This window comes from Heterodontus francisci, chromosome 39, assembly GCF_036365525.1.
Source record: "Heterodontus francisci isolate sHetFra1 chromosome 39, sHetFra1.hap1, whole genome shotgun sequence".
In the NCBI taxonomy this organism is placed as follows: domain Eukaryota; kingdom Metazoa; phylum Chordata; class Chondrichthyes; order Heterodontiformes; family Heterodontidae; genus Heterodontus; species Heterodontus francisci.
This window is the reverse complement of record NC_090409.1, coordinates 41,807,291-41,828,684: the sequence shown is the minus strand read 5'-3', so window position 1 is coordinate 41,828,684 and position 21,394 is coordinate 41,807,291. Positions and strand designations below refer to the sequence as shown.

The 21,394-nt window shown below is 50.6% G+C and overlaps 1 protein-coding gene across 7 annotated transcripts in view; it reads right to left on the bottom strand.

The window, feature by feature from the left end:
• LOC137352789 (potassium-transporting ATPase alpha chain 1) overlaps nt 1–21,394 on the bottom strand; it is an 87,152-nt gene that overhangs the window by 52,457 nt on the left and 13,301 nt on the right. For all 7 annotated transcript variants that reach the window (XM_068018612.1, XM_068018613.1, XM_068018618.1 and 4 more), the window contains 4 exons: nt 20,826–21,029; nt 19,181–19,294; nt 16,729–16,863; nt 14,374–14,491 (listed from right to left, as the gene is read on the bottom strand). In XM_068018612.1, coding sequence (XP_067874713.1) covers nt 14,374–14,491; nt 16,729–16,863; nt 19,181–19,294; nt 20,826–21,029 — 571 coding nt within the window. The remainder of the gene's footprint in view (nt 1–14,373; nt 14,492–16,728; nt 16,864–19,180; nt 19,295–20,825; nt 21,030–21,394) is intronic.

Genomic DNA, 21,394 nt, shown 5'->3' with positions numbered 1-21,394 from the left:
AAGGGAGGGAGAGAGAGAGAGAAATGATCAGAGAGATAAAGTGTGAGGGCAGTAAGGGAGAGAGAGAGAGAGAGAGAGAGAAATGATCAGAGAGATAAAGTGTGAGGGCAGTAAGGGAGAGAGAGAGACAGAGAAATGATCAGAGAGATAAAGTGTGAGGGCAGTAAGGCAGAGAGAGAGAGAGAGAGAGAGAGAAATGATCAGAGAGATAAAGTGTGAGGGCAGTAAGGGAGGGAGAGAGAGAGAGAAATGATCAGAGAGATAAAGTGTGAGGGCAGTAAGGGAGAGAGAGAGAGAGAGAGAGAGAAATGATCAGAGAGATAAAGTGTGAGGGCAGTAAGGGAGGGAGAGAGAGAGAGAAATGATCAGAGATATAAAGTGTGAGGGCAGTAAGGGAGAGAGAGAGACAGAGAAATGATCAGAGAGATAAAGTGTGAGGGCAGTAAGGGAGGGAGAGAGAGAGAGAAATGATCAGAGAGATAAAGTGTGAGGGCAGTAAGGGAGAGAGAGAGAGAGAGAGAAATGATCAGAGAGATAAAGTGTGAGGGCAGTAAGGGAGAGAGAGAGACAGAGAAATGATCAGAGAGATAAAGTGTGAGGGCAGTAAGGGAGAGAGAGAGAGAGAGAGAGAGAGAGAAACGATCAGAGAGATAAAGCGTGAGGGCAGTAAGGGAGGGAGAGAGAGAGAGAAATGATCAGAGAGATAAAGTGTGAGGGCAGTAAGGGAGGGAGAGAGAGAGAGAAATGATCAGAGAGATAAAGTGTGAGGGCAGTAAGGGAGAGAGAGAGAGAGAGAGAGAGAAATGATCAGAGAGATAAAGTGTGAGGGCAGTAAGGCAGAGAGAGAGCGAGAGAGAGAAATGATCAGAGAGATAAAGTGTGAGGGCAGTAAGGGAGAGAGAGAGTGAGAAATGATCAGAGAGATAAAGTGTGAGGGCAGTAAGGGAGGGAGAGAGAGAGAGAAATGATCAGAGAGATAAAGTGTGAGGGCAGTAAGGGAGAGAGAGAGAGAGAAATGATCAGAGAGATAAAGTGTGAGGGCAGTAAGGGAGGGAGAGAGAGAGAGAAATGATCAGAGATATAAAGTGTGAGGGCAGTAAGGGAGAGAGAGAGAGAGAGAAATGATCAGAGAGATAAAGTGTGAGGGCAGTAAGGGAGAGAGAGGGAGAGAAATGATCAGAGAGATAAAGTGTGAGGGCAGTAAGGGAGGGAGAGAGAGAGAGAAATGATCAGAGATATAAAGTGTGAGGGCAGTAAGGGAGAGAGAGAGACAGAGAAATGATCAGAGATAAAGTGTGAGGGCAGTAAGGGAGAGAGGGAGAGAGAGAGAGAGAAATGATCAGAGAGATAAAGTGTGAGGGCAGTAAGGCAAAGAGAGAGAGAGAGAGAGAAATGATCAGAGATATAAAGTGTGAGGGCAGTAAGGGAGAGAGCGAGAGAGAGAAATGATCAGAGAGACAAAGTGTGAGGGCAGTAAGGGAGAGAGAGAGAGAGAAATGATCAGAGAGATAAAGTGTGAGGGCAGTAAGGGAGGGAGAGAGAGAGAGAAATGATCAGAGATATAAAGTGTGAGGGCAGTAAGGGAGAGAGAGAGACAGAGAAATGATCAGAGAGATAAAGTGTGAGGGCAGTAAGGGAGAGAGAGAGAGAGAGAGAGAGAGAGAGAGAGAGAAATGATCAGAGAGATAAAGTGTGAGGGCAGTAAGGGAGAGAGAGAGAGAGAGAAATGATCAGAGAGATAAAGTGTGAGGACAGTAAGGGAGAGAGCGAGAGAGAGAAATGATCAGAGAGATAAAGTGTGAGGGCAGTAAGGGAGAGTGAGAGAGAGAAATGATCAGAGAGATAAAGTGTGAGGGCAGTAAGGGAGAGAGAGAGAGAAATGATCAGAGAGATAAAGTGTGAGGGCAGTAAGGGAGAGAGAGAGAGAGAGAGAAATGATCAGAGAGAAAAGTGTGAGGGCAGTAAGGGAGAGAGAGAGAGAGAGAGAGAAATGATCGGAGAGATAAAGTGTGAGGGCAGTAAGGGAGAGAGAGAGAGAGAAATGATCAGAGAGATAAAGTGTGAGGGCAGTAAGGGAGAGAGAGAGAGAGAGAGAAATGATCAGAAAGATAAAGTGTGAGGGCAGTAAGGGAGAGAGAGAGAGAGAGAGAGAGAGAAATGATCGGAGAGATAAAGTGTGAGGGCAGAAAGGGAGAGAGAGAGAGAGAAATGATCAGATAGATAAAGTGTGAGGGCAGTAAGGGAGAGAGAGAGAGAGAGAGAAATGATCAGAGAGATAAAGCGTGAGGGCAGTAAGGGAGGGAGAGAGAGAGAGAAATGATCAGAGAGATAAAGTGTGAGGGCAGTAAGGGAGGGAGAGAGAGAGAGAAATAATCAGAGAGATAAAGTGTGAGGGCAGTAAGGGAGAGAGAGAGAGAGAGAGAGAAATGATCAGAGAGATAAAGTGTGAGGGCAGTAAGGGAGAGAGAGAGAGAGAGAGAGAGAAATGATCAGAGAGATAAAGTGTGAGGGCAGTAAGGGAGAGAGCGAGAGAGAGAAATGATCAGAGAGATAAAGTGTGAGGGCAGTAAGGGAGAGAGAGAGAGAGAAATGATCAGAGAGATAAAGTGTGAGGGCAGTAAGGGAGAGAGAGAGAAATGATCGGAGAGATAAAGTGTGAGGGCAGTAAGGGAGAGGGAGAGAGAGAAATGATCAGAGAGAAAAAGTGTGAGGGCAGTAAGGGAGAGAGAGAGAGAGAGAGAAATGATCAGAGAGATAAAGTGTGAGGGCAGTAAGGGAGAGAGAGAGAGGGAGAGAGAAATGATCGGAGAGATAAAGTGTGAGGGCAGTAAGGGAGAGAGAGAGAGAGAAATGATCAGAGAGATAAAGTGTGAGGGCAGTAAGGGAGAGAGAGAGAGAGAGAGAAATGATCAGAGAGATAAAGCGTGAGGGCAGTAAGGGAGGGAGAGAGAGAGAGAAATGATCAGAGAGATAAAGTGTGAGGGCAGTAAGGGAGAGAGAGAGAGAGAGAGAGAAATGATCAGAGAGATAAAGTGTGAGGGCAGTAAGGCAGAGAGAGAGAGAGAGAGAGAAATGATCAGAGAGATAAAGTGTGAGGGCAGTAAGGCAGAGAGAGAGCGAGAGAGAGAAATGATCAGAGAGATAAAGTGTGAGGGCAGTAAGGGAGAGAGAGAGAGAGAGAGAGAGAAATGATCAGAGAGATAAAGTGTGAGGGCAGTAAGGGAGGGAGAGAGAGAGAGAAATGATCAGAGATATAAAGTGTGAGGGCAGTAAGGGAGAGAGAGAGACAGAGAAATGATCAGAGAGATAAAGTGTGAGGGCAGTAAGGGAGAGAGAGAGAGAGAGAGAGAAATGATCAGAGAGATAAAGCGTGAGGGCAGTAAGGGAGGGAGAGAGAGAGAGAAATGATCAGAGAGATAAAGTGTGAGGGCAGTAAGGGAGGGAGAGAGAGAGAGAAATGATCAGAGAGATAAAGTGTGAGGGCAGTAAGGGAGAGAGAGAGAGAGAGAGAGAGAAATGATCAGAGAGATAAAGTGTGAGGGCAGTAAGGCAGAGAGAGAGAGAGAGAGAAATGATCAGAGAGATAAAGTGTGAGGGCAGTAAGGCAGAGAGAGAGCGAGAGAGAGAAATGATCAGAGAGATAAAGTGTGAGGGCAGTAAGGGAGAGAGAGAGAGAGAGAAATGATCAGAGAGATAAAGCGTGAGGGCAGTAAGGGAGGGAGAGAGAGAGAGAAATGATCAGAGAGATAAAGTGTGAGGGCAGTAAGGGAGAGAGAGAGAGAGAGAGAGAAATGATCAGAGAGATAAAGTGTGAGGGCAGTAAGGCAGAGAGAGAGAGAGAGAGAGAAATGATCAGAGAGATAAAGTGTGAGGGCAGTAAGGCAGAGAGAGAGCGAGAGAGAGAAATGATCAGAGAGATAAAGTGTGAGGGCAGTAAGGGAGAGAGAGAGAGAGAGAGAGAGAGAAATGATCAGAGAGATTAAGTGTGAGGGCAGTAAGGGAGGGAGAGAGAGAGAGAAATGATCAGAGATATAAAGTGTGAGGGCAGTAAGGGAGAGAGAGAGACAGAGAAATGATCAGAGAGATAAAGTGTGAGGGCAGTAAGGGAGAGAGAGAGAGAGAGAGAAATGATCAGAGAGATAAAGCGTGAGGGCAGTAAGGGAGGGAGAGAGAGAGAGAAATGATCAGAGAGATAAAGTGTGAGGGCAGTAAGGGAGGGAGAGAGAGAGAGAAATGATCAGAGAGATAAAGTGTGAGGGCAGTAAGGGAGAGAGAGAGAGAGAGAGAGAGAAATGATCAGAGAGATAAAGTGTGAGGGCAGTAAGGCAGAGAGAGAGAGAGAGAGAAATGATCAGAGAGATAAAGTGTGAGGGCAGTAAGGCAGAGAGAGAGCGAGAGAGAGAAATGATCAGAGAGATAAAGTGTGAGGGCAGTAAGGGAGAGAGAGAGAGAGAAATGATCAGAGAGATAAAGTGTGAGGGCAGTAAGGGAGGGAGAGAGAGAGAGAAATGATCAGAGAGATAAAGTGTGAGGGCAGTAAGGGAGGGAGAGAGAGAGAGAAATGATCAGAGAGATAAAGTGTGAGGGCAGTAAGGGAGAGAGAGAGAGAGAAATGATCAGAGAGATAAAGTGTGAGGGCAGTAAGGGAGGGAGAGAGAGAGAGAAATGATCAGAGAGATAAAGTGTGAGGGCAGTAAGGGAGAGAGAGAGAGAGAGAAATGATCAGAGAGATAAAGTGTGAGGGCAGTAAGGCAGAGAGAGAGAGAGAGAGAGAGAGAAATGATCAGAGAGATAAAGTGTGAGGGCAGTAAGGGAGGGAGAGAGAGAGAGAAATGATCAGAGAGATAAAGTGTGAGGGCAGTAAGGGAGAGAGAGAGAGAGAGAGAGAGAAATGATCAGAGAGATAAAGTGTGAGGGCAGTAAGGGAGAGAGAGAGACAGAGAAATGATCAGAGAGATAAAGTGTGAGGGCAGTAAGGCAGAGAGAGAGAGAGAGAGAGAGAGAAATGATCAGAGAGATAAAGTGTGAGGGCAGTAAGGGAGGGAGAGAGAGAGAGAAATGATCAGAGAGATAAAGTGTGAGGGCAGTAAGGGAGAGAGAGAGAGAGAGAGAGAGAAATGATCAGAGAGATAAAGTGTGAGGGCAGTAAGGGAGGGAGAGAGAGAGAGAAATGATCAGAGATATAAAGTGTGAGGGCAGTAAGGGAGAGAGAGAGACAGAGAAATGATCAGAGAGATAAAGTGTGAGGGCAGTAAGGGAGGGAGAGAGAGAGAGAAATGATCAGAGAGATAAAGTGTGAGGGCAGTAAGGGAGAGAGAGAGAGAGAGAGAAATGATCAGAGAGATAAAGTGTGAGGGCAGTAAGGGAGAGAGAGAGACAGAGAAATGATCAGAGAGATAAAGTGTGAGGGCAGTAAGGGAGAGAGAGAGAGAGAGAGAGAGAGAGAAATGATCAGAGAGATAAAGCGTGAGGGCAGTAAGGGAGGGAGAGAGAGAGAGAAATGATCAGAGAGATAAAGTGTGAGGGCAGTAAGGGAGGGAGAGAGAGAGAGAAATGATCAGAGAGATAAAGTGTGAGGGCAGTAAGGCAGAGAGAGAGCGAGAGAGAGAAATGATCAGAGAGATAAAGTGTGAGGGCAGTAAGGGAGAGAGAGAGAGAAATGATCAGAGAGATAAAGTGTGAGGGCAGTAAGGGAGGGAGAGAGAGAGAGAAATGATCAGAGAGATAAAGTGTGAGGGCAGTAAGGGAGGGAGAGAGAGAGAGAAATGATCAGAGAGATAAAGTGTGAGGGCAGTAAGGGAGAGAGAGAGAGAGAAATGATCAGAGAGATAAAGTGTGAGGGCAGTAAGGGAGGGAGAGAGAGAGAGAAATGATCAGAGAGATAAAGTGTGAGGGCAGTAAGGGAGAGAGAGAGAGAGAGAAATGATCAGAGAGATAAAGTGTGAGGGCAGTAAGGCAGAGAGAGAGAGAGAGAGAGAGAGAAATGATCAGAGAGATAAAGTGTGAGGGCAGTAAGGGAGAGAGAGAGAGAGAGAGAGAGAAATGATCAGAGAGATAAAGTGTGAGGGCAGTAAGGGAGAGAGAGAGACAGAGAAATGATCAGAGAGATAAAGTGTGAGGGCAGTAAGGCAGAGAGAGAGAGAGAGAGAGAGAGAGAAATGATCAGAGAGATAAAGTGTGAGGGCAGTAAGGGAGGGAGAGAGAGAGAGAAATGATCAGAGAGATAAAGTGTGAGGGCAGTAAGGGAGAGAGAGAGAGAGAGAGAGAGAAATGATCAGAGAGATAAAGTGTGAGGGCAGTAAGGGAGGGAGAGAGAGAGAGAAATGATCAGAGATATAAAGTGTGAGGGCAGTAAGGGAGAGAGAGAGACAGAGAAATGATCAGAGAGATAAAGTGTGAGGGCAGTAAGGGAGGGAGAGAGAGAGAGAAATGATCAGAGAGATAAAGTGTGAGGGCAGTAAGGGAGAGAGAGAGAGAGAGAGAAATGATCAGAGAGATAAAGTGTGAGGGCAGTAAGGGAGAGAGAGAGACAGAGAAATGATCAGAGAGATAAAGTGTGAGGGCAGTAAGGGAGAGAGAGAGAGAGAGAGAGAGAGAGAAATGATCAGAGAGATAAAGCGTGAGGGCAGTAAGGGAGGGAGAGAGAGAGAGAAATGATCAGAGAGATAAAGTGTGAGGGCAGTAAGGGAGGGAGAGAGAGAGAGAAATGATCAGAGAGATAAAGTGTGAGGGCAGTAAGGGAGAGAGAGAGAGAGAGAGAAATGATCAGAGAGATAAAGTGTGAGGGCAGTAAGGCAGAGAGAGAGCAAGAGAGAGAAATGATCAGAGAGATAAAGTGTGAGGGCAGTAACGGAGAGAGAGAGTGAGAAATGATCAGAGAGATAAAGTGTGAGGGCAGTAAGGGAGGGAGAGAGAGAGAGAAATGATCAGAGAGATAAAGTGTGAGGGCAGTAAGGGAGAGAGAGAGAGAGAAATGATCAGAGAGATAAAGTGTGAGGGCAGTAAGGGAGGGAGAGAGAGAGAGAAATGATCAGAGATATAAAGTGTGAGGGCAGTAAGGAGAGAGAGAGAGAGAGAGAGAGAGAGAGAGAAATGATCAGAGAGATAAAGTGTGAGGGCAGTAAGGGAGGGAGAGAGAGAGAGAGAAATGATCAGAGAGATAAAGTGTGAGGGCAGTAAGGGAGGGAGAGAGAGAGAGAAATGATCAGAGATATAAAGTGTGAGGGCAGTAAGGGAGAGAGAGAGAGAGAGAGAATGATCAGAGAGATAAAGTGTGAGGGCAGTAAGGGAGAGAGAGGGAGAGAAATGATCAGAGAGATAAAGTGTGAGGGCAGTAAGGGAGGGAGAGAGAGAGAGAAATGATCAGAGATATAAAGTGTGAGGGCAGTAAGGGAGAGAGAGAGACAGAGAAATGATCAGAGATAAAGTGTGAGGGCAGTAAGGGAGAGAGAGAGAGAGAGAGAAATGATCAGAGAGATAAAGTGTGAGGGCAGTAAGGCAGAGAGAGAGAGAGAGAGAGAAATGATCAGAGAGATAAAGTGTGAGGGCAGTAAGGGAGAGAGCGAGAGAGAGAAATGATCAGAGAGATAAAGTGTGAGGGCAGTAAGGGAGGGAGAGAGAGAGAGAAATGATCAGAGATATAAAGTGTGAGGGCAGTAAGGGAGAGAGAGAGAGAGAGACAGAGAAATGATCAGAGAGATAAAGTGTGAGGGCAGTAATGGAGAGAGAGAGAGAGAGAGAGAGAGAGAGAAATGATCAGAGAGATAAAGTGTGAGGGCAGTAAGGGAGGGAGAGAGAGAGAGAAATGATCAGAGAGATAAAGTGTGAGGGCAGTAAGGGAGAGAGAGAGAGAGAGAGAGAGAAATGATCAGAGAGATAAAGTGTGAGGGCAGTAAGGGAGAGAGAGAGAGAGAGAGAGAGAGAGAGAGAAATGATCAGAGAGATAAAGCGTGAGGGCAGTAAGGGAGAGAGAGAGAGAGAGAAATGATCAGAGAGATAAAGTGTGAGGGCAGTAAGGGAGAGAGCGAGAGAGAGAAATGATCAGAGAGATAAAGTGTGAGGGCAGTAAGGGAGAGAGAGAGAGAGAGAGAGAGAGAGAGAGAGAGAGAAATGATCAGAGAGATAAAGCGTGAGGGCAGTAAGGGAGAGAGAGAGAGAGAGAAATGATCAGAGAGATAAAGTGTGAGGGCAGTAAGGGAGAGAGCGAGAGAGAGAAATGATCAGAGAGATAAAGTGTGAGGGCAGTAAGGGAGAGAGAGAGAGAAAAATGATCAGAGAGATAAAGTGTGAGGGCAGTAAGGGAGAGAGAGAGAGAAATGATCAGAGAGATAAAGTGTGAGGGCAGTAAGGGAGAGAGAGAGAGAGAGAGAAATGATCAGAGAGATAAAGTGTGAGGGCAGTAAGGGAGAGAGAGAGAGAGAGAGAGAAATGATCGGAGAGATAAAGTGTGAGGGCAGTAAGGGAGAGAGAGAGAGAGAAATGATCAGAGAGATAAAGTGTGAGGGCAGTAAGGGAGAGAGAGAGAGAGAGAGAAATGATCAGAGAGATAAAGTGTGAGGGCAGTAAGGGAGAGAGAGAGAGAGAGAGAGAGAGAGAAATGATCGGAGAGATAAAGTGTGAGGGCAGAAAGGGAGAGAGAGAGAGAGAAATGATCAGAGAGATAAAGTGTGAGGGCAGTAAGGGAGAGAGAGAGAGAGAGAGAGAAATGATCAGAGAGATAAAGCGTGAGGGCAGTAAGGGAGGGAGAGAGAGAGAGAAATGATCAGAGAGATAAAGTGTGAGGGCAGTAAGGGAGAGAGAGAGAGAGAGAGAAATGATCAGAGAGATAAAGCGTGAGGGCAGTAAGGGAGGGAGAGAGAGAGAGAAATGATCAGAGAGATAAAGCGTGAGGGCAGTAAGGGAGGGAGAGAGAGAGAGAAATGATCAGAGAGATAAAGTGTGAGGGCAGTAAGGGAGGGAGAGAGAGAGAGAAATGATCAGAGAGATAAAGTGTGCGGGCAGTAAGGGAGAGAGAGAGAGAGAGAGAGAAATGATCAGAGAGATAAAGTGTGAGGGCAGTAAGGGAGAGAGAGAGAGAGAGAGAGAGAAATGATCAGAGAGATAAAGTGTGAGGGCAGTAAGGGAGAGAGCGAGAGAGAGAAATGATCAGAGAGATAAAGTGTGAGGGCAGTAAGGGAGAGAGAGAGAGAGAAATGATCACAGAGATAAAGTGTGAGGGCAGTAAGGGAGAGAGAGAGAGAAATGATCAGAGAGATAAAGTGTGAGGGCAGTAAGGGAGAGAGAGAGAGAGAGAGAAATGATCAGAGAGATAAAGTGTGAGGGCAGTAAGGGAGAGAGAGAGAGAGAGAGAGAAATGATCGGAGAGATAAAGTGTGAGGGCAGTAAGGGAGAGAGAGAGAGAGAAATGATCAGAGAGATAAAGTGTGAGGGCAGTAAGGGAGAGAGAGAGAGAGAGAGAAATGATCAGAGAGATAAAGTGTGAGGGCAGTAAGGGAGGGAGAGAGAGAGAGAAATGATCAGAGATATAAAGTGTGAGGGCAGTAAGGGAGAGAGAGAGACAGAGAAATGATCAGAGAGATAAAGTGTGAGGGCAGTAAGGGAGGGAGAGAGAGAGAGAAATGATCAGAGAGATAAAGTGTGAGGGCAGTAAGGGAGAGAGAGAGAGAGAGAGAGAAATGATCAGAGAGATAAAGTGTGAGGGCAGTAAGGGAGAGAGAGAGACAGAGAAATGATCAGAGAGATAAAGTGTGAGGGCAGTAAGGGAGAGAGAGAGAGAGAGAGAGAGAGAGAAATGATCAGAGAGATAAAGCGTGAGGGCAGTAAGGGAGGGAGAGAGAGAGAGAAATGATCAGAGAGATAAAGTGTGAGGGCAGTAAGGGAGGGAGAGAGAGAGAGAAATGATCAGAGAGATAAAGTGTGAGGGCAGTAAGGGAGAGAGAGAGAGAGAGAGAGAGAAATGATCAGAGAGATAAAGTGTGAGGGCAGTAAGGCAGAGAGAGAGCGAGAGAGAGAAATGATCAGAGAGATAAAGTGTGAGGGCAGTAAGGGAGAGAGAGAGTGAGAAATGATCAGAGAGATAAAGTGTGAGGGCAGTAAGGGAGGGAGAGAGAGAGAGAAATGATCAGAGAGATAAAGTGTGAGGGCAGTAAGGGAGAGAGAGAGAGAGAGAAATGATCAGAGATATAAAGTGTGAGGGCAGTAAGGGAGAGAGAGAGAGAGAGAAATGATCAGAGAGATAAAGTGTGAGGGCAGTAAGGGAGAGAGAGAGAGAGAGAAATGATCAGAGAGATAAAGTGTGAGGGCAGCAAGGGAGGGAGAGAGAGAGAGAAATGATCAGAGATATAAAGTGTGAGGGCAGTAAGGGAGAGAGAGAGAGAGAGAAATGATCAGAGAGATAAAGTGTGAGGGCAGTAAGGGAGAGAGAGGGAGAGAAATGATCAGAGAGATAAAGTGTGAGGGCAGTAAGGGAGGGAGAGAGAGAGAGAAATGATCAGAGATATAAAGTGTGAGGGCAGTAAGGGAGAGAGAGAGACAGAGAAATGATCAGAGATAAAGTGTGAGGGCAGTAAGGGAGAGAGAGAGAGAGAGAGAAATGATCAGAGAGATAAAGTGTGAGGGCAGTAAGGCAGAGAGAGAGAGAGAGAGAGAAATGATCAGAGAGATAAAGTGTGAGGGCAGTAAGGGAGAGAGCGAGAGAGAGAAATGATCAGAGAGATAAAGTGTGAGGGCAGTAAGGGAGGGAGAGAGAGAGAGAAATGATCAGAGATATAAAGTGTGAGGGCAGTAGGGGAGAGAGAGAGAGAGACAGAGAAATGATCAGAGAGATAAAGTGTGAGGGCAGTAAGGGAGAGAGAGAGAGAGAGAGAAATGATCAGAGAGATAAAGTGTGAGGGCAGTAAGGGAGGGAGAGAGAGAGAGAAATGATCAGAGAGATAAAGTGTGAGGGCAGTAAGGGACAGCGAGAGAGAGAGAGAGAGAAATGATCAGAGAGATAAAGTGTGAGGGCAGTAAGGGAGAGAGAGAGAGAGAGAGAGAGAGAGAGAAATGATCAGAGAGATAAAGCGTGAGGGCAGTAAGGGAGAGAGAGAGAGAGAGAAATGATCAGAGAGATAAAGTGTGAGGGCAGTAAGGGAAAGAGCGAGAGAGAGAAATGATCTGAGAGATAAAGTGTGAGGGCAGTAAGGGAGAGAGAGAGAGAGAGAGAGAGAGAGAAATGATCAGAGAGATAAAGCGTGAGGGCAGTCAGGGAGAGAGAGAGAGAGAGAAATGATCAGAGAGATAAAGTGTGAGGGCAGTAAGGGAGAGAGCGAGAGAGAGAAATGATCAGAGAGATAAAGTGTGAGGGCAGTAAGGGAGAGAGAGAGAGAGAAATGATCAGAGAGATAAAGTGTGAGGGCAGTAAGGGAGAGAGAGAGAGAAATGATCAGAGAGATAAAGTGTGAGGGCAGTAAGGGAGAGAGAGAGAGAGAGAGAAATGATCAGAGAGATAAAGTGTGAGGGCAGTAAGGGAGAGAGAGAGAGAGAGAGAGAAATGATCGGAGAGATAAAGTGTGAGGGCAGTAAGGGAGAGAGAGAGAGAGAGAGAAATGATCAGAGAGATAAAGTGTGAGGGCAGTAAGGGAGAGAGAGAGAGAGAGAGAGAGAAATGATCGGAGAGATAAAGTGTGAGGGCAGAAAGGGAGAGAGAGAGAGAGAAATGATCAGAGAGATAAAGTGTGAGGGCAGTAAGGGAGAGAGAGAGATGGAGAGAGAAATGATCAGAGAGATAAAGCGTGAGGGCAGTAAGGGAGGGAGAGAGAGAGAGAAATGATCAGAGAGATAAAGTGTGAGGGCAGTAAGGGAGAGAGAGAGAGAGAGAGAAACGATCAGAGAGATAAAGCGTGAGGGCAGTAAGGGAGGGAGAGAGAGAGAGAAATGATCAGAGAGATAAAGCGTGAGGGCAGTAAGGGAGGGAGAGAGAGAGAGAAATGATCAGAGAGATAAAGTGTGAGGGCAGTAAGGGAGGGAGAGAGAGAGAGAAATGATCAGAGAGATAAAGTGTGCGGGCAGTAAGGGAGAGAGAGAGAGAGAGAGAGAAATGATCAGAGAGATAAAGTGTGAGGGCAGTAAGGGAGAGAGAGAGAGAGAGAGAGAGAAATGATCAGAGAGATAAAGTGTGAGGGCAGTAAGGGAGAGAGCGAGAGAGAGAAATGATCAGAGAGATAAAGTGTGAGGGCAGTAAGGGAGAGAGAGAGAGAGAAATGATCACAGAGATAAAGTGTGAGGGCAGTAAGGGAGAGAGAGAGAGAAATGATCAGAGAGATAAAGTGTGAGGGCAGTAAGGGAGAGAGAGAGAGAGAAATGATCAGAGAGATAAAGTGTGAGGGCAGTAAGGGAGAGAGAGAGAGAGAGAGAAATGATCAGAGAGATAAAGTGTGAGGGCAGTAAGGGAGAGAGAGAGAGAGAGAGAGAGAAATGATCGGAGAGATAAAGTGTGAGGGCAGAAAGGGAGAGAGAGAGAGAGAAATGATCAGAGAGATAAAGTGTGAGGGCAGTAAGGGAGAGAGAGAGATGGAGAGAGAAATGATCAGAGAGATAAAGCGTGAGGGCAGTAAGGGAGGGAGAGAGAGAGAGAAATGATCAGAGAGATAAAGTGTGAGGGCAGTAAGGGAGGGAGAGAGAGAGAGAAATGATCAGAGAGATAAAGTGTGAGGGCAGTAAGGGAGAGAGCGAGAGAGAGAAATGATCAGAGAGATAAAGTGTGAGGGCAGTAAGGGAGAGAGAGAGAGAGAAATGATCACAGAGATAAAGTGTGAGGGCAGTAAGGGAGAGAGAGAGAGAAATGATCAGAGAGATAAAGTGTGAGGGCAGTAAGGGAGAGAGAGAGAGAAATGATCAGAGAGATAAAGTGTGAGGGCAGTAAGGGAGAGAGAGAGAGAGAGAGAAATGATCAGAGAGATAAAGTGTGAGGGCAGTAAGGGAGAGAGAGAGAGAGAGAGAGAGAAATGATCGGAGAGATAAAGTGTGAGGGCAGAAAGGGAGAGAGAGAGAGAGAAATGATCAGAGAGATAAAGTGTGAGGGCAGTAAGGGAGAGAGAGAGATGGAGAGAGAAATGATCAGAGAGATAAAGCGTGAGGGCAGTAAGGGAGGGAGAGAGAGAGAGAAATGATCAGAGAGATAAAGTGTGAGGGCAGTAAGGGAGGGAGAGAGAGAGAGAAATGATCAGAGAGATAAAGTGTGAGGGCAGTAAGGGAGGGAGAGAGAGAGAGAAATGATCAGAGAGATAAAGTGTGCGGGCAGTAAGGGAGAGAGAGAGAGAGAGAGAGAAATGATCAGAGAGATAAAGTGTGAGGGCAGTAAGGGAGAGAGAGAGAGAGAGAGAGAGAAATGATCAGAGAGATAAAGTGTGAGGGCAGTAAGGGAGAGAGCGAGAGAGAGAAATGATCAGAGAGATAAAGTGTGAGGGCAGTAAGGGAGAGAGAGAGAGAGAAATGATCACAGAGATAAAGTGTGAGGGCAGTAAGGGAGAGAGAGAGAGAAATGATCAGAGAGATAAAGTGTGAGGGCAGTAAGGGAGAGAGAGAGAGAGAGAGAAATGATCAGAGAGATAAAGTGTGAGGGCAGTAAGGGAGAGAGAGAGAGAGAGAGAAAAATGATCGGAGAGATAAAGTGTGAGGGCAGTAAGGGAGAGAGAGAAATGATCAGAGAGATAAAGTGTGAGGGCAGTAAGGGAGAGAGAGAGAGAGAGAGAAATGATCAGAGAGATAAAGTGTGAGGGCAGTAAGGGAGAGAGAGAGAGAGAGAGAGAGAGAAATGATCAGAGAGATAAAGCGTGAGGGCAGTAAGGGAGGGAGAGAGAGAGAGAAATGATCAGAGAGATAAAGTGTGAGGGCAGTAAGGGAGGGAGAGAGAGAGAGAGATAAAGTGTGAGGGCAGTAAGGGAGAGAGAGAGAGAGAGAAATGATCGGAGAGATAAAGTGTGAGGGCAGTAAGGGAGAGAGAGAGAGAGAAATGATCGGAGAGATAAAGTGTGAGGGCAGTAAGGGAGAGAGAGAGAGAGAGAGAGAAATGATCGGAGAGATAAAGTGTGAGGGCAGTAAGGGAGAGAGAGAGAGAGAGAAATGATCGGAGAGATAAAGTGTGAGGGCAGTAAGGGAGAGAGAGAGAGAGAGAAATGATCGGAGAGATAAAGTGTGAGGGCAGTAAGGGAGAGAGAGAGAGAGAGAGAGAAATGATTGGAGAGATAAAGTGTGAGGGCAGTAAGGGAGAGAGAGAGAGAGAGAAATGATCGGAGAGATAAAGTGTGAGGGCAGTAAGGGAGAGAGAGAGAGAGAGAAATGATCAGAGAGATAAAGTGTGAGGGCAGTAAGGGAGAGAGAGAGACAGAGATTTACCTTCCAGGCAGGTTGTTGAGAAAAAGGCGATGTTTTTTGTTTCCAGTGGGTTACTGTGTGTACACTCAGGCCCTTTCGATTGCGGTTCAGACTCGCCTGTCAGTGACGAGTTATCAACCTAGACACACCGATCAGTAAATGAGGGGTTTTTCAGTGAAAGCTCCTCCGATACCCCCTCCTCGAATTCCCCTCACCCTCCGATACCCCCTCACACCCCTCCCCGAAACTCCCTCACCCTCCGATACCCCCTCACACCTCTCCCCAATTCCCCCTCACCCTCCGATACCCCCTTACACCCCTCCCCGAAACCCCCCTCACCCTCCGATACCCCCTCACACCCCTCCCTGAATTCCCCTCACCCTCCGATACCCCCTTACACCCCTCCCCAATTCCCCCTCACCCTCCGATACCCCCTCACACCTCTCCCCAATTCCCCCTCACCCTCCGATACCCCCTCACACCCCTCCCCGAATTCCCCTCACCCTCCGATACCCCCTCACACCCCTCCCCGAATTCCCCTCACCCTCCGATACCCCCTTACACCCCTCCCCGAATTCCCCCTCACCCTCCGATACCCCCTTACACCCCTCCCCGAATTCCCCTCACCCTCCGATACCCCCTTACACCCCTCCCCGAATTCCCCCTCACCCTCCGATACCCCCTCACACCTCTCCCCAATTCCCCCTCACCCTCCGATACCCCCTTACACCCCTCCTCGAATTCCCCTCACCCTCCGATACCCCCTCACACCTCTCCCCAATTCCCCCTCACCCTCTGATACCCCCTTACACCCCTCCTCGAATCCCCCTCACCCTCCGATACCCCCTCACACCTCTCCCCGAAACCCCCTCACCCTCCGATACCCCCTCACACCTCTCCCCGAAACCCCCTCACCCTCTGATACCCCCTTACACCCCTCCTCGAATCCCCCTCACCCTCCGATACCCCCTCACACCTCTCCCCAATTCCCCCTCACCCTCCGATACCCCCTCACACCTCTCCCCAATACCCCCTCACCCTCCGATACCCCCTCACACACCTCCTCGAATCCCTCTCACCCTCCGATACCCCCTCACACCCCTCCCCGAAACCCCCCTCACCCTGCGATACCCCGTCACACCTCTCCCTCCGATACCCCCTCACCCTCCGATACCCCCTCACACCTCTCCCCGAAACCCCCCTCACCCTCCGATATCCCTTCACACCTCTCCCCGAAACCCCCCTCACCCTCCGATATCCCCTCACACCTCTCCCCGAAACCCCCTCACCCTCCGATACCCCCTCACACCTCGTCCCAATTCCCCCTCCCCCTCCAATACCCCCTCACACCTCTCCCCGAAACCCCCTCACCCTCCGATACCCCCTCACACCTCTCCCCAATTCCCCATCACCCACTGCACCCCAACAATGACTCCCCAAACACTCCCACTCCGTCTGAATGCCCATTGCCCCTCACTGACCCTCTTACCCACTCCCAATGCCCCTGACCAACACTATTAACCAACCCCCCACAATGCCCCGACCGACGCTCGTGCCTGCTCCCTGACCCTCTGCCACTCGCTCAGTGCCATGTCGCCCGGGATCCTGTGCCCCACTGCCTCTCGCCCGTGGTGTCCTGTGCCCCTCTGCCTCTCGCCCGGGGTCCCGTGCCCCTCTGCCTCTCGCCCGGTGTCCTGTGCCCCTCTGCCTCTCGCCCGGGATCCTGTGCCCCACTGCCTCTCGCCCGGGGTCCCGTGCCCCTCTGCCTCTCGCCCGGTGTCCTGTGCCCCTCTGCCTCTCACCCAGGGTCCCGTGCCCCTCTGCCTCTCGCCCGGGGTCCTGTGCCCCACTGCCTCTCGCCCGGTGTCCTGTGCCCCTCTGCCTCTCGCCCGGGGTCCTGTGCCCCACTGCCTCTCGCCCGGTGTCCTGTGCCCCTCTGCCTCTCGCCCGGGGTCCTGTGCCCCACTGCCTCTCGCCCGGGGTCCCGTGCCCCTCTGCCTCTCGCCCGGTGTCCTGTGCCCCTCTGCCTCTCACCCAGGGTCCTGTGCCCCTCTGCCTCTCGCCCGGGGTCCTGTGCCCCTCTGCCTCTCACCCAGGGTCCTGTGCCCCTCTGCCTCTCGCCCGGTGTCCTGTGCCCCTCTGCCTCTCACCCAGGGTCCTGTGCCCCTCTGCCTCTCGCCCGGGGTCCCGTGCCCCTCTGCCTCTCGCCCGGTGTCCTGTGCCCCTCTGCCTCTCACCCAGGGTCCTGTGCCCCTCTGCCTCTCACCCAGGGTCCTGTGCCCCTCTGCCTCTCGCCCGGGGTCGTGTGCCCCACTGCCTCTTGCTCAGTGCCATGTTGCCCGGTGTCCAGTGTCCCAACTGCTCTGCCGCACAAACCTTGCAGCCATTGGAAGTGATGACGCGAATATCGGCCGGGACCCGATCCCCACCTTTGATCTCCACCAGATCGCCCACCACGAGCAGATTGGCGTTCACCTGAAACTTCTCCCCGTTCCGAATCACTGTTGCTTGCTGCAAACAAGGCAGAAAATGTTAAAACCTCCCAACGAGGGTGTGAGACTGAATCTCAAATACAGAGTCAGTGTGTGTAGGACCCGAACCCCAGTGAGAGTCAGTGTGTGTGGGACCCGTATCCCAGTGAGAGTCAGTGTGTGTGGAACCCCAGGGAGAGTCAGTGTGTGTGGGACCCGTACCCCAGTGAGAGTCAGTGTGTGTGGGACCCGTATCCCAGGGAGAGTCAGTGTGTGTAGGACCCGTACCCCAGTGAGAGTCAGTGTGTGTGGGACCCCAGTGAGAGTCAGTGTGTGTGGGACCCGTACCCCAGTGAGAGTCAGTGTGTGTGGAACCCCAGGGAGAGTCAGTGTGTGTAGGACCCGTACCCCAGTGAGAGTCAGTGTGTGTGGGACCCGTACCCCAGTGAGAGTCAGTGTGTGTGGGACCCCAGGGAGAGTCAGTGTGTGTAGGACCCGTATCCCAGTGAGAGTCAGTGTGTGTGGGACCCGTACCCCAGTGAGAGTCAGTGTGTGTGGAACCCCAGGGAGAGTCAGTGTGTGTAGGACCCGTATCCCAGTGAGAGTCAGTGTGTGTGGAACCCGTACCCCAGTGAGAGTCAGTGTGTGTGGAACCCGTACCCCAGTGAGAATCAGTGTGTGTGGGACCCGTACTCCAGTGAGAGTCAATGTGTGTGAGACCTGTACCCCAGTGAGACTCAATGTGTGTGGGACCCGTACCCCAGTGAGAGTCAATGTGTGTGAGACCCGTACCCCAGTGAGAGTCAATGTGTGTGGGACCCGTACCCCAGTGAGAGTCAATGTGTGTGAGACCCGTACCCCAGTGAGAGTCAGTGTGTGTGGGACCCGTACCCCAGTGAGAGTCAGTATGTGTGAGACCCGTACCCCAGTGAGAGTCAGTGTGTGTGAGACCCGTACCCCAGTGAGAGTCAGTGTGTGTGGGACCTGTACCCCAGTGAGAGTCAGTGTGTGTGTGGGACCCGTACCCCAGTGAGAGTCAGTGTGTGTGGGACCCATACCCCAGTGAGAGTCAGTGTGTGTGGGACCTGTACCCCAGCGAGAGTCAGTGTGTGTGAGACCCGTACCCCAGTGAGAGTCAGTGTGTGTGGTACCGGTACCCCAGTGAGAGTCAGTGTGTGTGGAACCCGTACCCCAGTGAGAGTCAGTGTGTGTGGGACCCATACCCCAGTGAGAGTCAGTGTGTGTGGAACCCGTACCCCAGTGAGAATCAGTGTGTGTGAGACCCGTACTCCAGTGAGAGTCAGTGTGTGTGAGACCCGTACCCCAGTGAGAGTCAGTGTGTGTGGAACCCAGACCCCAGTGAGAGTCAGTGTGTGTGAGACCCGTACCCCAGTGAGAGTCAGTGTGTGTGAGACCCGTACCCCAGTGAGAGTCAGTGTGTGTGGGACCCGTACCCAAGTGAGAGTCAGTGTGTGTGGGACCCGTACCCCAGTGAGAGTCAGTGTGTGTGGAACCCAGACCCCAGTGAGAGTCAGTGTGTGTGAGACCCGTACCCCAGTGAGAGTCAGTATGTGTGAGACCCGTACCCCAGTGAGAGTCAGTGTGTGTGAGACCCGTACCCCAGTGAGGGTCAGTGTGTGTGAGACCCGTACCCCAGTGAGAGTCAGTGTGTGTGGAACCCAGACCCCATTGAGAGTCAGTGTGTGTGAGACCCGTACCCCAGTGAGAGTCAGTGTGTGTGAGACCCGTACCCCAGTGAGAGTCAGTGTGTGTGGAACCCAGACCCCAGTGAGAGTCAGTGTGTGTGGAACCCAGACCCCAGTGAGAGTCAGTGTGTGTGGGACCCGTACCCCAGTGAGAGTCAGTGTGTGTGGGACCCATACCCCAGTGAGAGTCAGTGTGTGTGGGACCCGTACCCCAGTGAGAGTCAGTGTGTGTGGGACCCGTACCCCAGTGAGAGTCAGTGTGTGTGGAACCCGTACCCCAGTGAGAGTCAGTGTGTGTGTGGACCCGTACCCCAGTGAGAGTCAGTGTGTGTGGGACCCGTACCCCAGTGAGAGTCAGTGTGTGTGGGACCCGTACCCCAGTGAGAGTCAGTGTGTGTGGAACCCGTACCCCAGTGAGAGACAGTGTGTGTGGAACCCGTATCCCAGTGAGAGTCAGTATGTGTGAGACCCGTACCCCAGTGCACCGTCTGTGCTGACGCAGGGAGTGTCAGCCTGCATTCTGGGACTCGGGTCTCTGCAATGGGGTCTCGAACCCAGGACTCTCTGACAGAGTGAGTGAGAGAGCAGTGAACCCACCTCACCATGGCTGTCACCGCGGGTAATAATCTCATGTTTAGCTTTTCGCCTTACCTGAGGGACCAGGTTCTTGAAGCTGGCAATGATGTTGGTGCTTTTAAACTCCTGGTAATATCCAAAACAGCCAGTCACTACCACCACAGCAATGAGGGTGATGGCCAGGTAGAGCTGCAAGAGAGAGAGAGAGACCACAACAGGTAAATCCCAATAATCCAACAACCCATCCCCACCCTCCCCTTCTCCTCATCTCCCTCCATCACTCCCTTCTCCTCATCTCCCTCCATCACTCCCTTCTCCTCATCTCCCTCCATCACCCCCTTCTCCTCATCTCCCTCCATCACCCCCTTCTCCTCATCTCCCTCCATCACCCCCTTCTCCTCATCTCCCTCCATCACCCCCTTCTCCTCATCTCCCTCCATCACTCCCTTCTCCTCGTCTCCCTCCATCACCCCCTTCTCCTCATCTCCCTCCATCACCCCCTTCTCCTCATCTCCCTCCATCACCCCCTTGTCCTCATCTCCCTCCATCACCCCCTTCTCCCCATATCCCTCAATCCCCACCTACCCACCCTCTCCCCATATCCCTCAATCCCCACCTACCCACCTTCTCCCCATATCCCTCAATCCCCACCTACCCACCTTCTTCCCATATCCCTCAATCCCCACCTACCCACCTTCTCCCCATATCCCTCAATCCCCACCCACCTACCCTCCTCCTCATCTCCCTCAATCCCTACCCACCCACCTCCTCCCCATATCCCTCAATCCCCACCTACCCACCTTCTCCCCATATCCCTCAATCCCCACCCACCCACCTTCTCCCCATGTCCCTCAATCCCCACCTACCCACCTTCTCCCCATATCCCTCAATCCCCACCCACCCACCTTCTCCCCATATCCCTCAATCCCCACCCACCCACCTTCTCCCCATATCCCTCAATCCCCACCCACCTACCCTCCTCCTCATCTCCCTCAATCCCTACCCACCCACCTCCTCCCCATATCCCTCAATCCCCACCTACCCACCTTCTCCCCATATCCCTCAATCCCCACCCACCCACCTTCTCCCCATATCCCTCAATCCCCACCTACACACCTTCTCCCCATATCCCTCAATCCCCACCTACCCACCTTCTCCCCATATCCCTCAATCCCCACCCACCTACCCTCCTCCTCATCTCCCTCAATCCCTACCCACCCACCTCCTCCCCATATCCCTCAATCCCCACCTACCCACCTTCTCCACATATCCCTCAATCCCCACCCTCCCACCTTCTCCCCATATCCCTCAATCCCCACCCACCCACCTTCTCCCCATATCCCTCAATCCCCACCCACCTACCCTCCTCCTCATCTCCCTCAATCCCTACCCACCCACCTCCTCCCCATATCCCTCAATCCCCACCTACCCACCTTCTCCCCATATCCCTCAATCCCCACCCACCCACCTTCTCCCCATATCCCTCAATCCCCACCCACCTACCCTCCTCCTCATCTCCCTCAATCCCTACCCACCCACCTCCTCCCCGTATCCCTCAATCCCCACCTACCCACCTTCTCCCCATACCCCTCAATCCCCACCCTCCCACCTTCTCCCCATATCCCTCAATCCCCACCCACCCACCTTCTCCCCATATCCCTCAATCCCCACCTTCTCCCCCGATCCCTCAGTCGCCCGCCCCATGACCCCAGACACTCACATCATCGTAAGCAGCCAGGTTTCCCCGCGCCGTCTCAATACCGAAGGCAATGAAGCAGATGACAGACGCAACCCACATCAGGCACTGCAGTCCGCCAGCTAACTGACGGGCAAACTTCACATATTCCGGAGTCCCTTTGGGTGGCTTCAGCTCATTGAGTCCATCTCTGATCAGTACCTCCTGGGCCTTGGCATTACTGAGACCCTGGAGTCATTGAAACAACAGAGAGGAAGATCAATAATTCGTTTGTTCGTTTCAACCACAAATTACAATATATCAAAGTCTGGCTAGTCCCCAGCTGGAGTATTGTGTCCAATTCCGGTCACCACACACTTTCGGACGGGTGTCCAGTCCTTGGAGAGGGTGCGGAGGGAGGTTTACTGGAATGGTCCCAGGGATCAGGGACTTCAGTTAATGTGGAGAGACTGGGAGAAGCTGGGATTGTTCTCCTTAGAGCAGAGAAGGTTAAGGGGGAGATTTAATCGAGGCGTTCAAAATCATGAGGGGGGTTTCGATGGAGTAAATGGGGAGAAACTGTTCCCAGTGGCGGGAGGGTCGGTAACCAGAGG